The 14930-nt window shown below is 40.0% G+C and overlaps 1 protein-coding gene across 9 annotated transcripts in view; it reads right to left on the minus strand.

Moving 5' to 3' along the window:
- The window catches only part of SRBD1 (S1 RNA binding domain 1), a 228274-nt gene that overhangs the window by 22411 nt on the left and 190933 nt on the right, over positions 1–14930 (minus strand). For 6 of the 9 annotated variants that reach the window (XR_006703435.1, XM_045445920.1, XM_045445922.1 and 3 more), the window contains 2 exons: positions 5990–6174; positions 1728–2013 (listed from right to left, as the gene is read on the minus strand). Coding sequence is in view for 8 of the 9 variants with exons in the window: in XM_045445920.1 (XP_045301876.1) it covers positions 1728–2013; positions 5990–6174 (471 nt within the window). In the remaining variant the exon portion in view is untranslated. Of the gene's footprint in view, positions 1–1123; positions 2014–5989; positions 6175–14930 lie in introns of those variants that run through there. The other 3 variants (XM_045445925.1, XM_045445923.1, XM_045445924.1) reach the window with 1 other exon arrangement.

Below are 14930 nucleotides of genomic sequence, written 5' to 3' on the forward strand. Positions count from 1 at the left end.
TAAAGTGGCCAAGGAGAGGACCTCTTCCCCAAAAGCATCTGTTTGACCATATATGGTGATAGATGTTAACCAGATTTATTATGGTAATCATTTTGAAAAATATGCAAATATCATGTTGTACACCTGAAACTAATATGATGTTATATGCCAATTATGCTTCAATTTAAAAAAAAAACAACATTTTTTTAAAAATTACATTGCAGGCTTCAGAATAAGACCCTTTGGGTGCATATCACTCATCACTGATCTACAAATTATGAACTAGGAAGAACACTGGAAGGTGTAGGAAGGTCAACTTAAAGTACAACATTAAGATCCATTGTCTCTTAAAGACCAGTAACAAAGAGAGAAAAGCGTTTCAGAAATGAAACTGTCAGGAAAACAGGCCTTCAGTTATACAACTTTTAAGGGACCTACTGCCTTAAAAAAATCTACGTACAACAGTTGGAAGACTGCATATTTTGAGACTGGCAAACTACCAGGCAGAACTATCAATAAATACAGTCCAATTTACCACTTTGTAAGGGACTATATTACTAAGGTGATCATATGACTTATTATGCACAATGGGACAGTTTGGGAATAAAAAAGAAGCACTATTAAAAATCATACCAGGACAAATGAGTATTTACTAGGACTGTTCCAGGCAATAAGCGCAGGACTGGTTACCCTCTTTAGGAACCATCTTCCACTCATTACACATGGAGAAAACCAGGTATTCATTCAGTCATGCAAATGACTCCATTAAGCAAATCAGCAGAGCAGCCAGAATGGACAAAACACCAGTCTAGTATGGGCTCTATTTAAACAATTTTGACCCTGAATGGGCATGCTAATACTCACCATCTCCACTGAACAAAAACAGAGTTAAGAGTCACTTGCTTTATCTACTTGTTTTTCTTGCCCCTTCATACCTGATCTATAGTCAGTCTTTAGGAAGGCCATTTCTTCCCCCCTTTGAAGTTTAATCTGAATGCTTAAGAAAGAATATATACCCTTCTGTGCTAAGCAAAGTCAAACCGAATGCCATCCTTCCAATTTCCAGAGGCTTCCCATATGTGCCACATCTTTAATCAAGATGTACTCCTAGGTCATTCACTGAGTTAACATAACAAAAACAAGGTCACCAGCCACAGAACTTTATTGTAGGGGTCGATACATATATCCTTCTCAGAAATGTTTTGAGCCATTCACTTGATGGTTATGAACACATCAGGATCTAATTGGCCTATTTTTTATTTACTTGGCAAGAGAAAATCATGAATCAAGTCCAAAAGACCTGATTTAAAAAAATCTGTAAAAAAGGGAGGGCGAAACACTGCCCATCCTTCTGTGTCAAGAAACATCGTACAATTCAGATGAAGAAAGCAATTCCATACAAGTCCAGCAAGGCAAGCTGGCAAGTAGAAATGAAACAATTTGTTATACAAAATGCAAAAGGAGTCTAAGATGAAGTACAAAAAATAAGATTTGGGTCAAAAAATCATTACTAAGTAAAGACCATAAGGATGTCTATTAGTTGTTTTCTTTCACGGGAAAAGAAATTGAGCTGTTACTTTAATATTTATTCAGAAAGAAAAATAAGGAAAGCGTTTGAAAAATACTTCTGATATTGAGTGAATTCTTTCTCACCTGCTACCTAGAATTCACAAACATCTGACTTATTCTTGCCCACCTGTAGAAATGAGGAAATAAAATCAGTATTTGACTTTTAGTATGACACTCACAACACCCGAATGAGGTCCAGAGTAATCCTAGATCGGGGGATGTCAATGTTGAGTACTTGGACTTCCACTCTTTCTCCAGGGCCCAGTCCAAGACTCCTTCTCTTCTTTGTTTTAGAAAGTTTTGCTTCTGTTACATTTCGTATGGGAATCAGCCCTGATCTCCCCACTCCTATATCTACAAAAATTCCAAACAGAGTGGCATTCTCGACTTTGCCTGTGAGAACTGTCCCAACCTGCAGGTCTTCCAAGCAGACTATGCTTCTCTTGAAATCAGGTTTATCAAAATCTACAAGGAAACGGGAAAAAAAGACAGCATAAATAGTAGGTCCTGTACCTCCTAGACACAATATGCATTAGTAAATAAGTATTTACCACGTGTCAGTTACATGCTGGACCAGGAGTAAGCATTGAGAGGGGCCATGAAAGAAGCTGAAACCCAGGCCTGCCTTCAGGGAAAATGTATCTCAGCTGGAGAAGCAGCATTCGCATAGTAGGAACGGTCAGGAGAATTTACCTGAACACTTTTTTCTCTCCAAACTCTATCTTGCTAACATGCAAACATTAGTAGTACACACAAGGACCAAGAAGAATAGAGGGTCTTGTGTTCCTTTTTATGAGGAGGTGATGGGAAAACATCTTTGTTCAATGAATACACAAGGCCAAATGACAAACACTGAGAAAAGTAAGATCTTCCCCGACAGAAGATGGGGAGTTTTCCCCCCAGTTCCTGAATTCTCAAACTGTTTACAGGTGGTAGAAAGTATGTCAACATTTGGTCAAGTGTAGATGAAATTAAAATGCTCTCCTCTCTCATTTCCCTCCATGAATTTGGGATTCAGGAATCAATTTCCATCCATTTTGAATATATTTACCCAATCAAAAACTTAATAGATTCTTTTTTTTTTAATTTTTTTTTTAATGTTTATTTTTGAGACAGAGAGAGACAGAGCATGAATGGGGGAGGGGCAGAGAGAGAGGGAGACACAGAATCGGAAGCAGGCTCCAGGCTCTGAGCCATCAGCCCAGAGCCTGACGCGGGGCTCGAACTCACGAACCGTGAGATCGTGACCTGAGCTGAAGTCGGACGCTCAACTGACTGAGCCACCCAGGCGCCCCAAAAACTTAATAGATTCTTGACTATCTATGGCTCAGAAACCCAGATCGGCCAGTACCTAATCTTCTTTCTCCTCCTTCAATTCAATTCATCAAACATTTATCAGCTCCTGTCCATACACTCTGCTGGGTGCTAGAGCTACAAAGATGAAGACACACAGATCTCTGCTCTCAAGTTCCTTACAGCCCTCTTTTCTTGTTCGCCCCGGTGTATGCGTACAGTGTTCGTTAACACCATCCTCCCAAAAAGTGGGTATTAAGCGTGCCAAGGAATCATGGCTCTAGTAAAAACAAAACAAAAACAACAACAGAGGTTTCATGAGGGAGAAGGGTAGAAATAAAAGTCTAAGTGGGACTCTGGGGTTATCTGTGGATTCCATTTTCCCATGCTCTTCTTGGCCCCCTTTCCTAGGATTACTGAATGTTGATTCTAATAACAAAGAACATTCTATGCTTGGATCTCCTTTTACCAAGGCCTCATTTTCCCTCCACCCATCCCACTTCCTTTTCCTCCACAGCTGTTGGCTTGATCCTGATTACTTGTTAAAGCTATCCTTTACAGTTGTACTAACAACTGGCCACCTCTTGGTTCCCCTCCCCCAGTCCAACCATCCTGAAATCAAGTTTGTTTTTCTTTTTTTAATTTACCTTTTGCCTGTAAAATAAAAAAGCCCTCTTTAAACCTCAAATCTCATTCTCCTCATAAAAAAGGAATATGCAAAAACGAATTGATTCTTTAGATTTTCCCCTGACACCGAAGTAGTGGATTCCAGAAGCAAGAATATGTTGTAATATTACACTGGGCAGCGACTGTGTCAAAGCAAAGTGAAACTCAGTCATTGATCAGGATCAGAGGTGGGATGGTCTTGAGATCTCACAGGCATTGTTTTTATGCTTGGAGATTCTTTTTTCTTACAGAGGTTCAGCTGCCACAGATTCCCCAAGGGTTCCTGATCAGCTTGCCTAGTTTAATTTTGCATGGAAAATCAGAGTCAGGAACTACTTAACATGTTCCTGAAGACAGCCTGGGCCACTGAGAAATCAGAAAATCCTCCATGTACCAGGCAAACATTAACACTTTGATGGCCAAGCCTACATAGTCAATCTCCTGTCACCGGGCTGCTTCTGACAAACCCAATTATAGGAACTAACTAGCAACCAGAGTGTTAACAGAAATAGAACTGATCACCCCACTGAGAAAATAGAAGACGGGATGGGTACAGGGAAAGAATGTGGCATCAAGGAAGGGAATATTTTTGAGAAGACGGAGAAAAGAAAAAAGGTAACATTTATAAATACTGTAATGAGGAAATATCCAACATACTAACTGCCTCTTCTCAAGTATGACTGTTTGCCTTCCCACTTGGGGATATTTTTAGTATTAAAAGTTTTCAGACATTTTGAGAATTGTGACTTATACTAGGGCAAAGGTCAATTCCAAAATGAGTTTAAAAGAGACTTATTTGTGGGGCGCCTGGGTGGCGCAGTCGGTTAAGCGTCTGACTTCAGCCAGGTCACGATCTCGCAGTCCGTGAGTTCGAGCCCCGCGTCAGGCTCTGGGCTGATGGTCAGAGCCTGGAGCCTGTTTCCGATTCTGTGTCTCCCTCTCTCTCTGCCCCTCCCCCCCCGTTCATGCTCTGTCTCTCTCTGTCCCAAAAATAAATAAACGTGGAAAAAAAAAAAATTAAAAAAAAAAAAAAAAAAGAGACTTATTTGAAATTTCACTTGTCACACTGATAAAACACTGCAGTAACTGGTAAGCTTGGTCCAGAGCCCAGGTTTTCTGCTCACTAAGGGCATGACAAGGTGAGGACCTCTACTTAGCAGTTGGTTGTTTAATTGAACCATATAATCTGAATGTCGATCTTTGCTCTTAGTCTACAATGTAACTAGGATAATGGAGCAATCAACACCAAGACAGAAAAATGAAGATGGACAAGAAAACCCAGTACAGGAGGCCTGCAGCTAGAGAGAGAATAGTTCCCAGTCTTCTATATGTGGTGGTCCTAGGCATACCAGCCTCGTATCCCACCAGGTTTGAGAACTGCTGCTCTCCCTGGTATCCTGCTAAACAACAGAGAATTCACATACAAGGACATCAGGACTCCAAATGAAGGTGGATCTGTCTACTGAAACATCCATTTTGGACGGACCACCCTGGGGTCTCCTACATTTTTGTAATACATCTTACTGTGTATTTTTTCTCTAACTTAAAAAAAAAAAGTAATTTCTGACTTACAGAAAAGTTGAGGGAATAGTATAACTCACTGGGTGAGTTTTTCTTCTTTTTTAAATTTATTTATTTTTTAGTAAGCTCTGTACCCAACGTGGGGCTTGAACTCACAACCCTGAGATCAGGAGTCACTTGCTTTTCCGACTGAGCCAGCCAGGCACCTCTTATTGGGTGTGTTTTTAAACTCCTTTAAACCTTTTCAAAGAAGCATGTCTAACCCCCTCAACAGAGCCTAACTCAGACTGAAAAGAGTCAAGCCCTAAACATGGTGTCATAAAACTGGTTATGATACAAGTACAGATTCATTTAAATCTGTGCTTCCTATTCAAACTTCTTTAGGAAGTAGGTCACTTGATCCCTTAATTCTTTTTCATCGGGTCATTGCTCTCAACAACTATGGCTGTTCCCTCACCATCTACCTACGCTGAAAACTGAGAGCACTTTTAATTAGAAGGAAAGTCAACAGAGAGATAGTATCTTATTTGTTCAGTGTGTTCGCTGACACAGAATCCAGTAACCTGGAAGGCTGTAATTTAGGAGGAAGATTCACTTTTTAGTTTATGAACTGAATGCTTCACCTTGGACTTCTGGCTCCTACGAGATAACAGCTTACAAAAGGATTATGAAAAATGTGTGCCTCCATGCACACAGCAGCCAGTGTGTGATGCATTTAAGTCTAGTGTGATGGAAAATAAGCATGGGATAAGGAGTGGGAAGACAGGGCTTCTAGCTTTGGCTCTGGATACTAACTACCTGCAATGACTTTGAAGAAAGGTCACTGTGCTTTAGTTTCCACACGTACAGAATGGAGAATAATATCCGTTTTTGCTTATGGCAGAGGTTTGTTGTGAGGGCCACGGGAGATAACGTGAGCTATACAAGTAAAAGGTGCTGTTATTCACGTTTAATTATTTACCTGTTCGAAAGTCAAAGCTCTCAGGCTGGCTGAGACCATCTATGATGACCTGTAAGGTGTGAACTGTTGTTTGCAAACTTTCTGCAATTTTCTCTATGCCCTCCTTTTCAAGGAACGAATTTATTTTTTGCTCCATTTCAGGTTTTCCAATCTCATACAGCGTCCCTCTGATGAATGACAAAAACCTGCAGGGACAAAAAAAGCCCAACACTTATTAATAATATTACTTATTTTCCAAATATTACTTATTTTTCAAAGAGGTCACCGTAAAATTCATTCATCTCAGATCCATGTACCATTAATCAACCAATCAATCAGTCTTGATTGAATATCTGTTATGTGTCCCGTGCTATGATGAATGATCTATCTTGGAAAAAAAAAAAAAAAAAGAGGAGGCGATAAATTTAGGTTCTTGTGCTGTTTCCCAATGAAGCACCTGCTCAAAATCAGGATCAGAAACACTTTACAGTGTAATGTTCATTAGAGTTTAGTGTCATATATATTTTCTAAGTAAGGATACCTCAGTTTACCTCATGTTTCCTAAATTTGAGTTAGGAACACTTACTTGAATTTAAATTCGCTAACAGGCAAACAAGAACTGATGCTATCAAAATCCAGCAAAATATCCAGTAAGAACTGCCAGCTTTTGACAAAGGAATTATTCTTTTCATATGCCATATCACTGCTTTTTACTTTTGTGGCCCCAGGACGGCAGTGTTACCTGTGCAGGTATACTGTCAGCCTACGAATTCTCAAATCTCATCGCCAGTCAAGCTTCACATGGAATAGATTATATCAAGTATATTAAGTATTGAGTCCACAGAAAAAATATGGGAGGAGATATCAAAAAGAAAAAATAACTTTCTTACAAAATGGAAGGGGTAGAGGCAAGTAAGATCTCAATTACATCATCTTAAGATGAATATTATCTTCATATGCTGTATAAATTGTAGTTGCAATATTTACAAAATAAAAATACCTGCCTTTCTCAATTTCCCTTTGCTATGTTTAGCATTCCCTTATTTGCTGCCTCTCAATTACTTAGCTTCTGAGTTCAGTAATAATTAAGAAAAAAGCAAAGGGTTAAGGAATTACCCCCTTCAGTTTCATCTGAATATTGGGCCGTAGCTAACTTTCTTGACAGTTCTTGGCTGGGTATTTTTCAACATCATTAAGTTCCATTTCCTATGATTAATGGCACTTTAAAAATGTCAACACAGTAATCAGACAGATAGTGATACTAATGCCCTCAAATCCTTTCCTCTAAGGATGTCTCTGGAACACAAGAAGGGAAAAAGAAAACTGTTGGAGGCTTGTCTATAATCAGAATTGGGATGTATCCCATTTGGCAGGGTGCTGCATTATCGCAAAAGGAATGCTTGTCATTTCCAGTCTTGTTCTGCGTTGTTGTGTTCAACCAGAAAAGCCTCTTCAGTGATCATGTGGTACTGATCATCTGGCACCTGGTGGAGAAAGCTCTCTCATCTCTCACTGAGGGCATCTCTTTGGGCCCAAATATGCCATCTTTCTATATTCCCATGGCTGTATTTTTGTTGAAAAACAGATAGATTCCCCAAAATCCAACTAATTCTCTAGAGAGTAGATCTTGGTGAATGGTCTAATGAAAGACCAAGGAATTGGTGCTTGGTCGCTGTCTAAGCTGGTGGCCAGTAAGAACTACACTATAAGTGTGTGTGTCCATGGCTTCTCCAGCCCACCAGAGAGGTAGCCAGTATCTGCTGGTGCTGTTGGACAGGCAGTAGCACATAAGGGCCCTGGTGACAGGGAACAGCTGCTGAAGATGACTGACGGGACAGCTGACCTACGACAACTTCTGACCACAGCCAACTTTTGTGCACAACTTTCTAAATGATGCATATGCCCTGCTGAGCAGGCTTCCCCGGTATTTATCCTCTTGGCTTGATGGGTCTGTAACTAGTTATTTAGTAGAACATCTTTCAAATCCTCAAGATTCTGGCTTATAATCACCATTAAGATGCCAAAGCATATTCATGGGCTGTAAATCTATAACTTTGAATGGCATTTTATAATTAATAAAAGTAACTAAATGGCAGAAAATTTCCAAAGCACTGTACAAGTCTTGGCCTCAATAACAAAAACACTGGCTTAGGAGGCTGCTTGGAGTCTTAAGGTTGTGTGTGTGTGCATGTGTGTGTGTACATGCGCGTGCCCATGCGCGTGAGACTAAACTGCTTCCAAAGCCACTTCCATATAAAGAATTCTGTTTATAGTGGTTGCAGATGTAAGAAGAAAATTGGTCTGTTTAACCTGGGTGCATATTTCATATATCATTTTCATTATCACACCAGAAGCCCGAGGGCACTGGTAACTGAAATCAATAAAAAAGTACCAAATTGTGCTCCTGGCTAATGTTTCGTATTGATCAATCCTATTTTTAAATGACTATGGAACAAAGTCAAATGCTACTTTATTTTGACAACTTTCTTAAAGTTACAACAGGGTTGATGAAAAAGGAAAAATAGCAAACAAAAGGGGGACTGTAAAATGAACTGGGAATATAGCATTCAGACTGATTGCTCCCCTCCTGGATTTCAAATACATTCAACTGTAAATGATAGGAAACAATGTTTTACAGTTGGTAATCATTCAATAAATATGTGTTCTTTAAATAGCCTAAGAAAATTTTATTCTACATATTCTGAATTTTCACCCTGGAGTTGAATGTGGTAAGTAACATGTAATACAAAGTTTCATTTTAGAACTGGATAGGCTAAGTAATACTCAATACAAAGTACTTTCTGCCTCAAAAATGCCATATAAAAACACACTGCCTTTTATGAAGCTTGGAACACAGAAAGGAGGTGAACGTGTACTAACAAGTAAGTGCCAGGAATTACGCAAGTGCTCGATCGATGTGCTCATTTAATCCTGACAATAATCCTAAAGGCTAGGTGTCCTATCACACAGAATAGGAAAACTAAGGTTCAGGGAAGTTAAATAATTTGCCCAAGGCCACACAGCCATTTTCACTGACTGGAGTTTCATGCCACACACATCAGCGCGTATCTGTTTATACCTGCAGTCATGTCAAAATAAGGGATATATATAAAACATAATACTTCTGGTAACATTTCACCAACATGATTTAATGGCAGATTAGTTTTACACATGAGACAGCTAATACTGATAAATCCCACACAGAAATTATTACATACATGCATTTATGTAGACAATTCTCTCAAACGTGAATGAGTTATTAAAGTCACAGTGTCATTTTCTCCACTGTCTCTGGAAGGCTTTTCAGTTTGCTAAGGACTGCCGTCAGAGCTGCTGTTTTTATTTAATATGAAATTTCATCCATCTTACTTAAGTAAGAAAGTAGCATAAATGCAACAAATAAGCACATCATGTTCTTTTAGCGCACATCTGCACAAAGTTAAAACACAGACCTTGCAGCAGAGATGATGCTTGTTTTTCAAGCAGAATGCTTATATAACCTAAAATCGCTGATATTTGCAACAGAAACTTGTTACATACTCAAGGGTTTTCCTCTCACAGAGTTAATCTTTGCAAGATTTTCCCCCAAAGAATAAGAAATTCTTGAGACTCGTAAGACTTCAGATATATCCGTTCAGTTTGGGAGCCGGGGACCGGCGTTGTGGCATTAAAGCACCACAGCACTCCACGGAGCACAGGAGAACCATGGTGATGCAAGTCGGTCGCTTTAAAAACAACTTGCTCTTAGCAACAGGCTCCTAGCCTGTGTGTGGGCCCAACACACAGGCCTCGCAATTTCGCAAAGAGCCAGGCTGCAAGGGCTGAGGGCCTGAAGTCGTCTGTCCACTCTCAACATTTCCAAGAAACTTTAGTACTGGTTTATTTTTATCCATTCATTTGACTCAGTTGCAATTTTATCAGTAAACAAAACATAAAATGCAAGAGCATGGTCATTTTGTAAGTGAGTAGGTACAGACAAAGCAGGCCGTGATTTGTAATTCAGGGAGATGTTCAGTGATTTAAAAGGAGAGCTTGTACTCTAGGAGAAAGCCTGACATTCTAACTATGATTGTAGCGTAAGTGGTGGGACACAAATGAAAGTTCACAAATAATTTTTTATGCCAATACCACAGGTTCTATGTGTATTTTCAAATGTACTGCTCTTAATATTAAAGACCAAGTATAAGTTCCACTGTGGCAGAAAAGAAAGACCCGGGACTCCTTTCACACTACCTACAGGAGCTGCAACTACACAGGTGGGCACACAGCAGTACACGCTTAGTTCAGCTTGGAGGAAGAGTGCCAGCTTTACCGCATCTGCTGTGTCAGCAGCCATGTCAAAGGGGCAGCAATGTGAGTTGCGCCTTAATCATCCATCGTCTAACCTCTGTGTTAAACTGAGACACTGAACTGGGCCAAAATCCTTAAAACTCTTTGCTGGTGCAAAATCCATGAGTAATGGTAAATTCAAGTACAGTGCGTTTAGGGAGAGGCCCACAGAATCTACTGTATTGGAGAAGCTGGTAGGTAACTGAAGATAACCCTTCAGTGGCTTTTCTTAGCATGTGATCAACCAGAGAAACTTACCGCAAGCAATTTTTTCACAAGAACTTACAGCCAACTGGCTTCTGAGGCCTGCAGATAAACTTTTAAAAAATGTAACCCTTTCAAGAAAGGATACAGGAATTGCTCTGAAAGCCCTTATGGACTTTTATCTAAGAGTAGAGTTTTAAATGGTATGGGGCTATCCAGGCGGCAGCCAGGGGCATCTTCGGCGGCACTGGCTTGGTATCAGTTGGCAGGTCTTTGGAGCACCCCTTGCATCTGAACAAACCCTGCATCTGAACACCCCCCTGCATCTATGAGTGGCAGAAATAAAAACAAAAAACAAGAGCAATTGAAAAGGAGCTGTCATAGACTAAGAAGCAGTTTGTCTTCCAAAAGACTTGGTTTAGAAGCATCACACTATTACCTGCTTCTAACTTCTGAAGAACTTCAAATGTTTCCTTCTTTTTCAAAGATCTGGTATACATGCATAGAAACTGGACATGGCATGCACACTGCATTAACTGTCTGTAGAGAACATATCCTTAGAAAGCTGTTTTATTTTATTTTAGCAATTTAGTAGAGGGAATTAGCTTTATAAAAAAAATGCCAGTGTGCTTACACAGTTGCATCAAACAAAACATCTACGATCAGTGAAATAATAACCAACGCCACAAAGAATAAGTAGTATTGATTTTTATGTGGCTTTTCCTATTTCAGAACCACTTGCTAGGTTATGGTATACTGTGTGATGATAATATAATTAAAACTGTAATTTTAAAAATGTATATACATATACATCCAAATGGGTATGAGTAGATAAAAATGGGAAGGCATCATGCACTGAAATGATGTAATCACATTATTTCTAAAATCTGTTTTAGGAGCTGCCTTAGAAATAAACTTATAAGTGACAAAGGGAAATTAGTTTTCTTACATTTTTTAAAACAACAACACCTCCTCTCCAATAAAAAGAACCAGAGAAAACCCCAACAATCCTATATTACTCAGCTTGATCATCCTCTTTCCATGGAGTCTGGTTGCTTTAAACACACACACACACACACACACACACACACACACACACACACACACAGCTCTTCAAAGGAATGTGACAAAATGCTAAAGCATTTTGAAGTATCTGAAAAATAATTTAGAGAAGCATATTCAGCTTTTTTCACTAAGTATTTATTTACTGTGGAAGAAGACTATGAAAGACGGTGACAGAGCCTCTGCCTCGAATGAGCTTACTAAGTCTAATTTTAAGCAAAGACATTATGTCAGAATAAATAATCTTCCGCTTCCACCTGGTCTTCTAGAAACAGGAAGTAGGATTTTACCTGCAGATAAACACACTTTGAAAGTGCTCAATAAAGATGATTTCATTGAACTCTCTCAAAAATTTATTGTGGATATAGATTTGCAGACAAGAGAATCAAAACTCTGATAGATTAAGTGATGTGCCCCAAGTCACACATCGGAGACTGCAAGGATGTAGGTAAGGAAAAAGCTGTCATATATCACCTCTTCATTAACACTCCTTAACCCTTTACTTTGGGGAATATTCAATGCAGACAGAAGATTTAGATCACGTCTAAACTTTGGCACCCAAGGACCACTGCCTGGGAACAACTTATTATTTTTTTTTTCAAACCAAATTCAAAAGGAAAAAGTTTGGCTCTTTTTGAGTTACTCAGTAAAAGTTGGACAAAATTAACTTAGTGGTTTCAAAGGCTGTACACTCTCTATAGCTCAAAAACACTGTGTTTAGAATTCATATAATTTAATTTACTGGCTGTAAAGCCATAATGTGGATTAGTGCCTGTGAATATTTGAAAGAAGAGAGCAAATAAAAAAAGTAGTCCTCAAAAACATACAGGCTAGTGATGGCAGAGCTGAAATTAAATAGCTCCGGCACTACTAGGGGATAAAGCTCAGGTATTAGGGTAAGGCCTTTCCTCCTTGAGAAAACAGCCTTTTTACTATGAATTTGGTACTGCCAAAGAATCCTCCTTTCAAGGAATTTGAAAATGCTAAACATCTGTCATTTCCATAAAACCCCTAGCTGTCCTCTGAATGGGCAGAGCCATTTTTATTCCATTTAGAGAGTGTGCAATTGAGGTGAAAGTAATTTGCTTCTGGTCCCACAGAGAGTTAGAAGACAGGCTAAAGTTAAAATCCATAGTGAGACTGGGGACAGGAAAGGGAGGAGGGAGACAGTGGGAGACTAGATCGATACCCTACTGAATTTCAGGCTCCAGACTGAGTGATCTAAGCCTGAAGAAGAGGAGAGAAGGAGAGGGCCGATACTTTGGAGATGAGAGAGACTGAAGCAAACGCAATGTTGTGGCTGGCTGGCAAGTCCCTGCCACTCCTCCTCCACTGGGTGCTAACAGGCTGATCCAACAACGCAGCACAGAAACCACAGCATTTTCTTTAGTCCCAAGACCCAGCGTTAATGTTAATTAGCAATGTTAAATGACCCAAATTATCGCCAGATCACATGGTAGAACAATTTCTTCCTGGGAGACCAGTGTTTATAAACCACATCCCCCTTTTCTTTTATAAAAGGCTCAGCTTGACAGCCCCTCCTCAATCACAACAAAAATAACAGCAATAAGGGGCAACTGGCTGGCTCAGCTGTAAGAGCATGTGCCTCTTGATCTTGGGGTTATGGGTTCGAGCCCCACGTTGGGTTGTAGGGATTACCTAAATAAATAAATACATAAACTTAGAGAAAACAGCAATAATAATTACAGCAACAACAATACTTCCTCTGCCCCAGGTGCTAAGAATTCTAGATGTATTAACTCATGTAATCCGATGAGACAGGTACTAAGCTTTTCCTCACTGAACAGACAAGGACACTGAGGTACGGGGAGATTAAATCACTTTCCCAGATCAAACAGGCATGGTGTGAACCCAGGTAGTCTGGTACTGTACCGCTTCCAGACAGAGCTAGGGGACAGTCAGGTACTGTCTCAGATTCCTCAAGTTCCCAGTTCCCTCCACCAGCTTTGCCTGAAACTTGGAGGCAGGGTGTGTCAGGACAGCGAGCAGGGCATGAGACATGACAGTCCCTTCCTAAGAGCCCACAGCCTGGTCATCTGGTTGTCAAATGGGCAGGTGCTCTTTGACTGGCTCTTTTGTGAAGGCCCTTTCAAAAATGTGATAAATGTTACTTCCTGGGAATTACGATCTGATGTTTGGGGGTTTTAACTACCAAAAAGAAGAAAAAAGAAAAGAAAACCTAAAATCACTTTTATAACCTGCCCACTTACCTTTATAGTTTAGGCTTGGCCACCCTCTTATGATGCTGTGTATCTCTCTGAAGAGGCAGTCACAGCTCCACAGGAACTAACGTAGGGTAACCGGCTGGGTAACACACATGCTAACACATCACTTGTCACAAGTCAGCAACGATTCTGTCTTAGTTTTCACGTCCCAAAGCTGCCAACTCTTGTGAGGCAAGTCCAGAAAAATGCACCTTTCAAATGTGCAAATAATTTCTTACATCTGTTTACCTAATCTTCACTTTTTTTTTTTTTCACAGCATTTATTTGTCGTTGGGTTTCTTTTCAGGCAAGTTTCCCCACAAAGAGACATGTTTTTATCATTGCAGAAGTGAGCTGGCATGCGAACGCAGAAGCAAGCTGCGGTGGAGTTTAAATGTGAGGAGGTGTGTGAGTGTGTGGGCTCAGGAAAGTTACAAATCACCTCAAGTCCTGCGCCTTCTGGGTTGCTCACAGTCAAAGCTAAGTATGTCACATCTGTAAACCTCACTGCTCTAATGCTGCTGTTTGTTGTTCTGTTTCGTTTTAAAATAACAATCTAAACTCCCTGCACTACAGCTGCTCGTTAGCCAAAAACTTAGCTCTTGCTGGGCAGAGAGCTAAGTTTGGGAAGAATGTGATGAAGCCTCTGAAAGTCATTCCAAAAGAGCAGTTCTGAGATGCTAAATCCTTGAATAGGAATGGGAAAGAAACCGAGTCTAAGATGTGCTCACTCGTTAAAGGTCTTCAGTATGGGCCACTTGTCACTGTCTGGGTTGACTTACTGTAGCTCCGTGCCAGGGACAAGGAAGGACCTCTACGGGGCCTCCCCAAACCCTAGTCCCCAACTGCTTTTGGGCCAGAAACACTCGTTGGGATCCATTTATCCATTTATCTCATCACAGAATCCTGTGTATCTGTTGGCTTAATTCTACTTTTGTTTTCACCCCCTAGCTTTATTAAGACATAATTGACATAAAACACTATACAAGTTTAAGGTATACAACCAGTTGACTTGACACTTACATAACTGCAAAATGATTACCATCGTGGCAACTCCATCAGGTCACATAATCACCATTTCTTTCTTTTTTCTTTTTCTTACTTAGGTATTTACTTCTTTTTTAGAGAGAGAGAGTGTGTGC

The sequence above is a fragment of the Leopardus geoffroyi genome, chromosome A3 (assembly GCF_018350155.1).
Source record: "Leopardus geoffroyi isolate Oge1 chromosome A3, O.geoffroyi_Oge1_pat1.0, whole genome shotgun sequence".
Lineage (NCBI taxonomy): Eukaryota > Metazoa > Chordata > Mammalia > Carnivora > Felidae > Leopardus > Leopardus geoffroyi.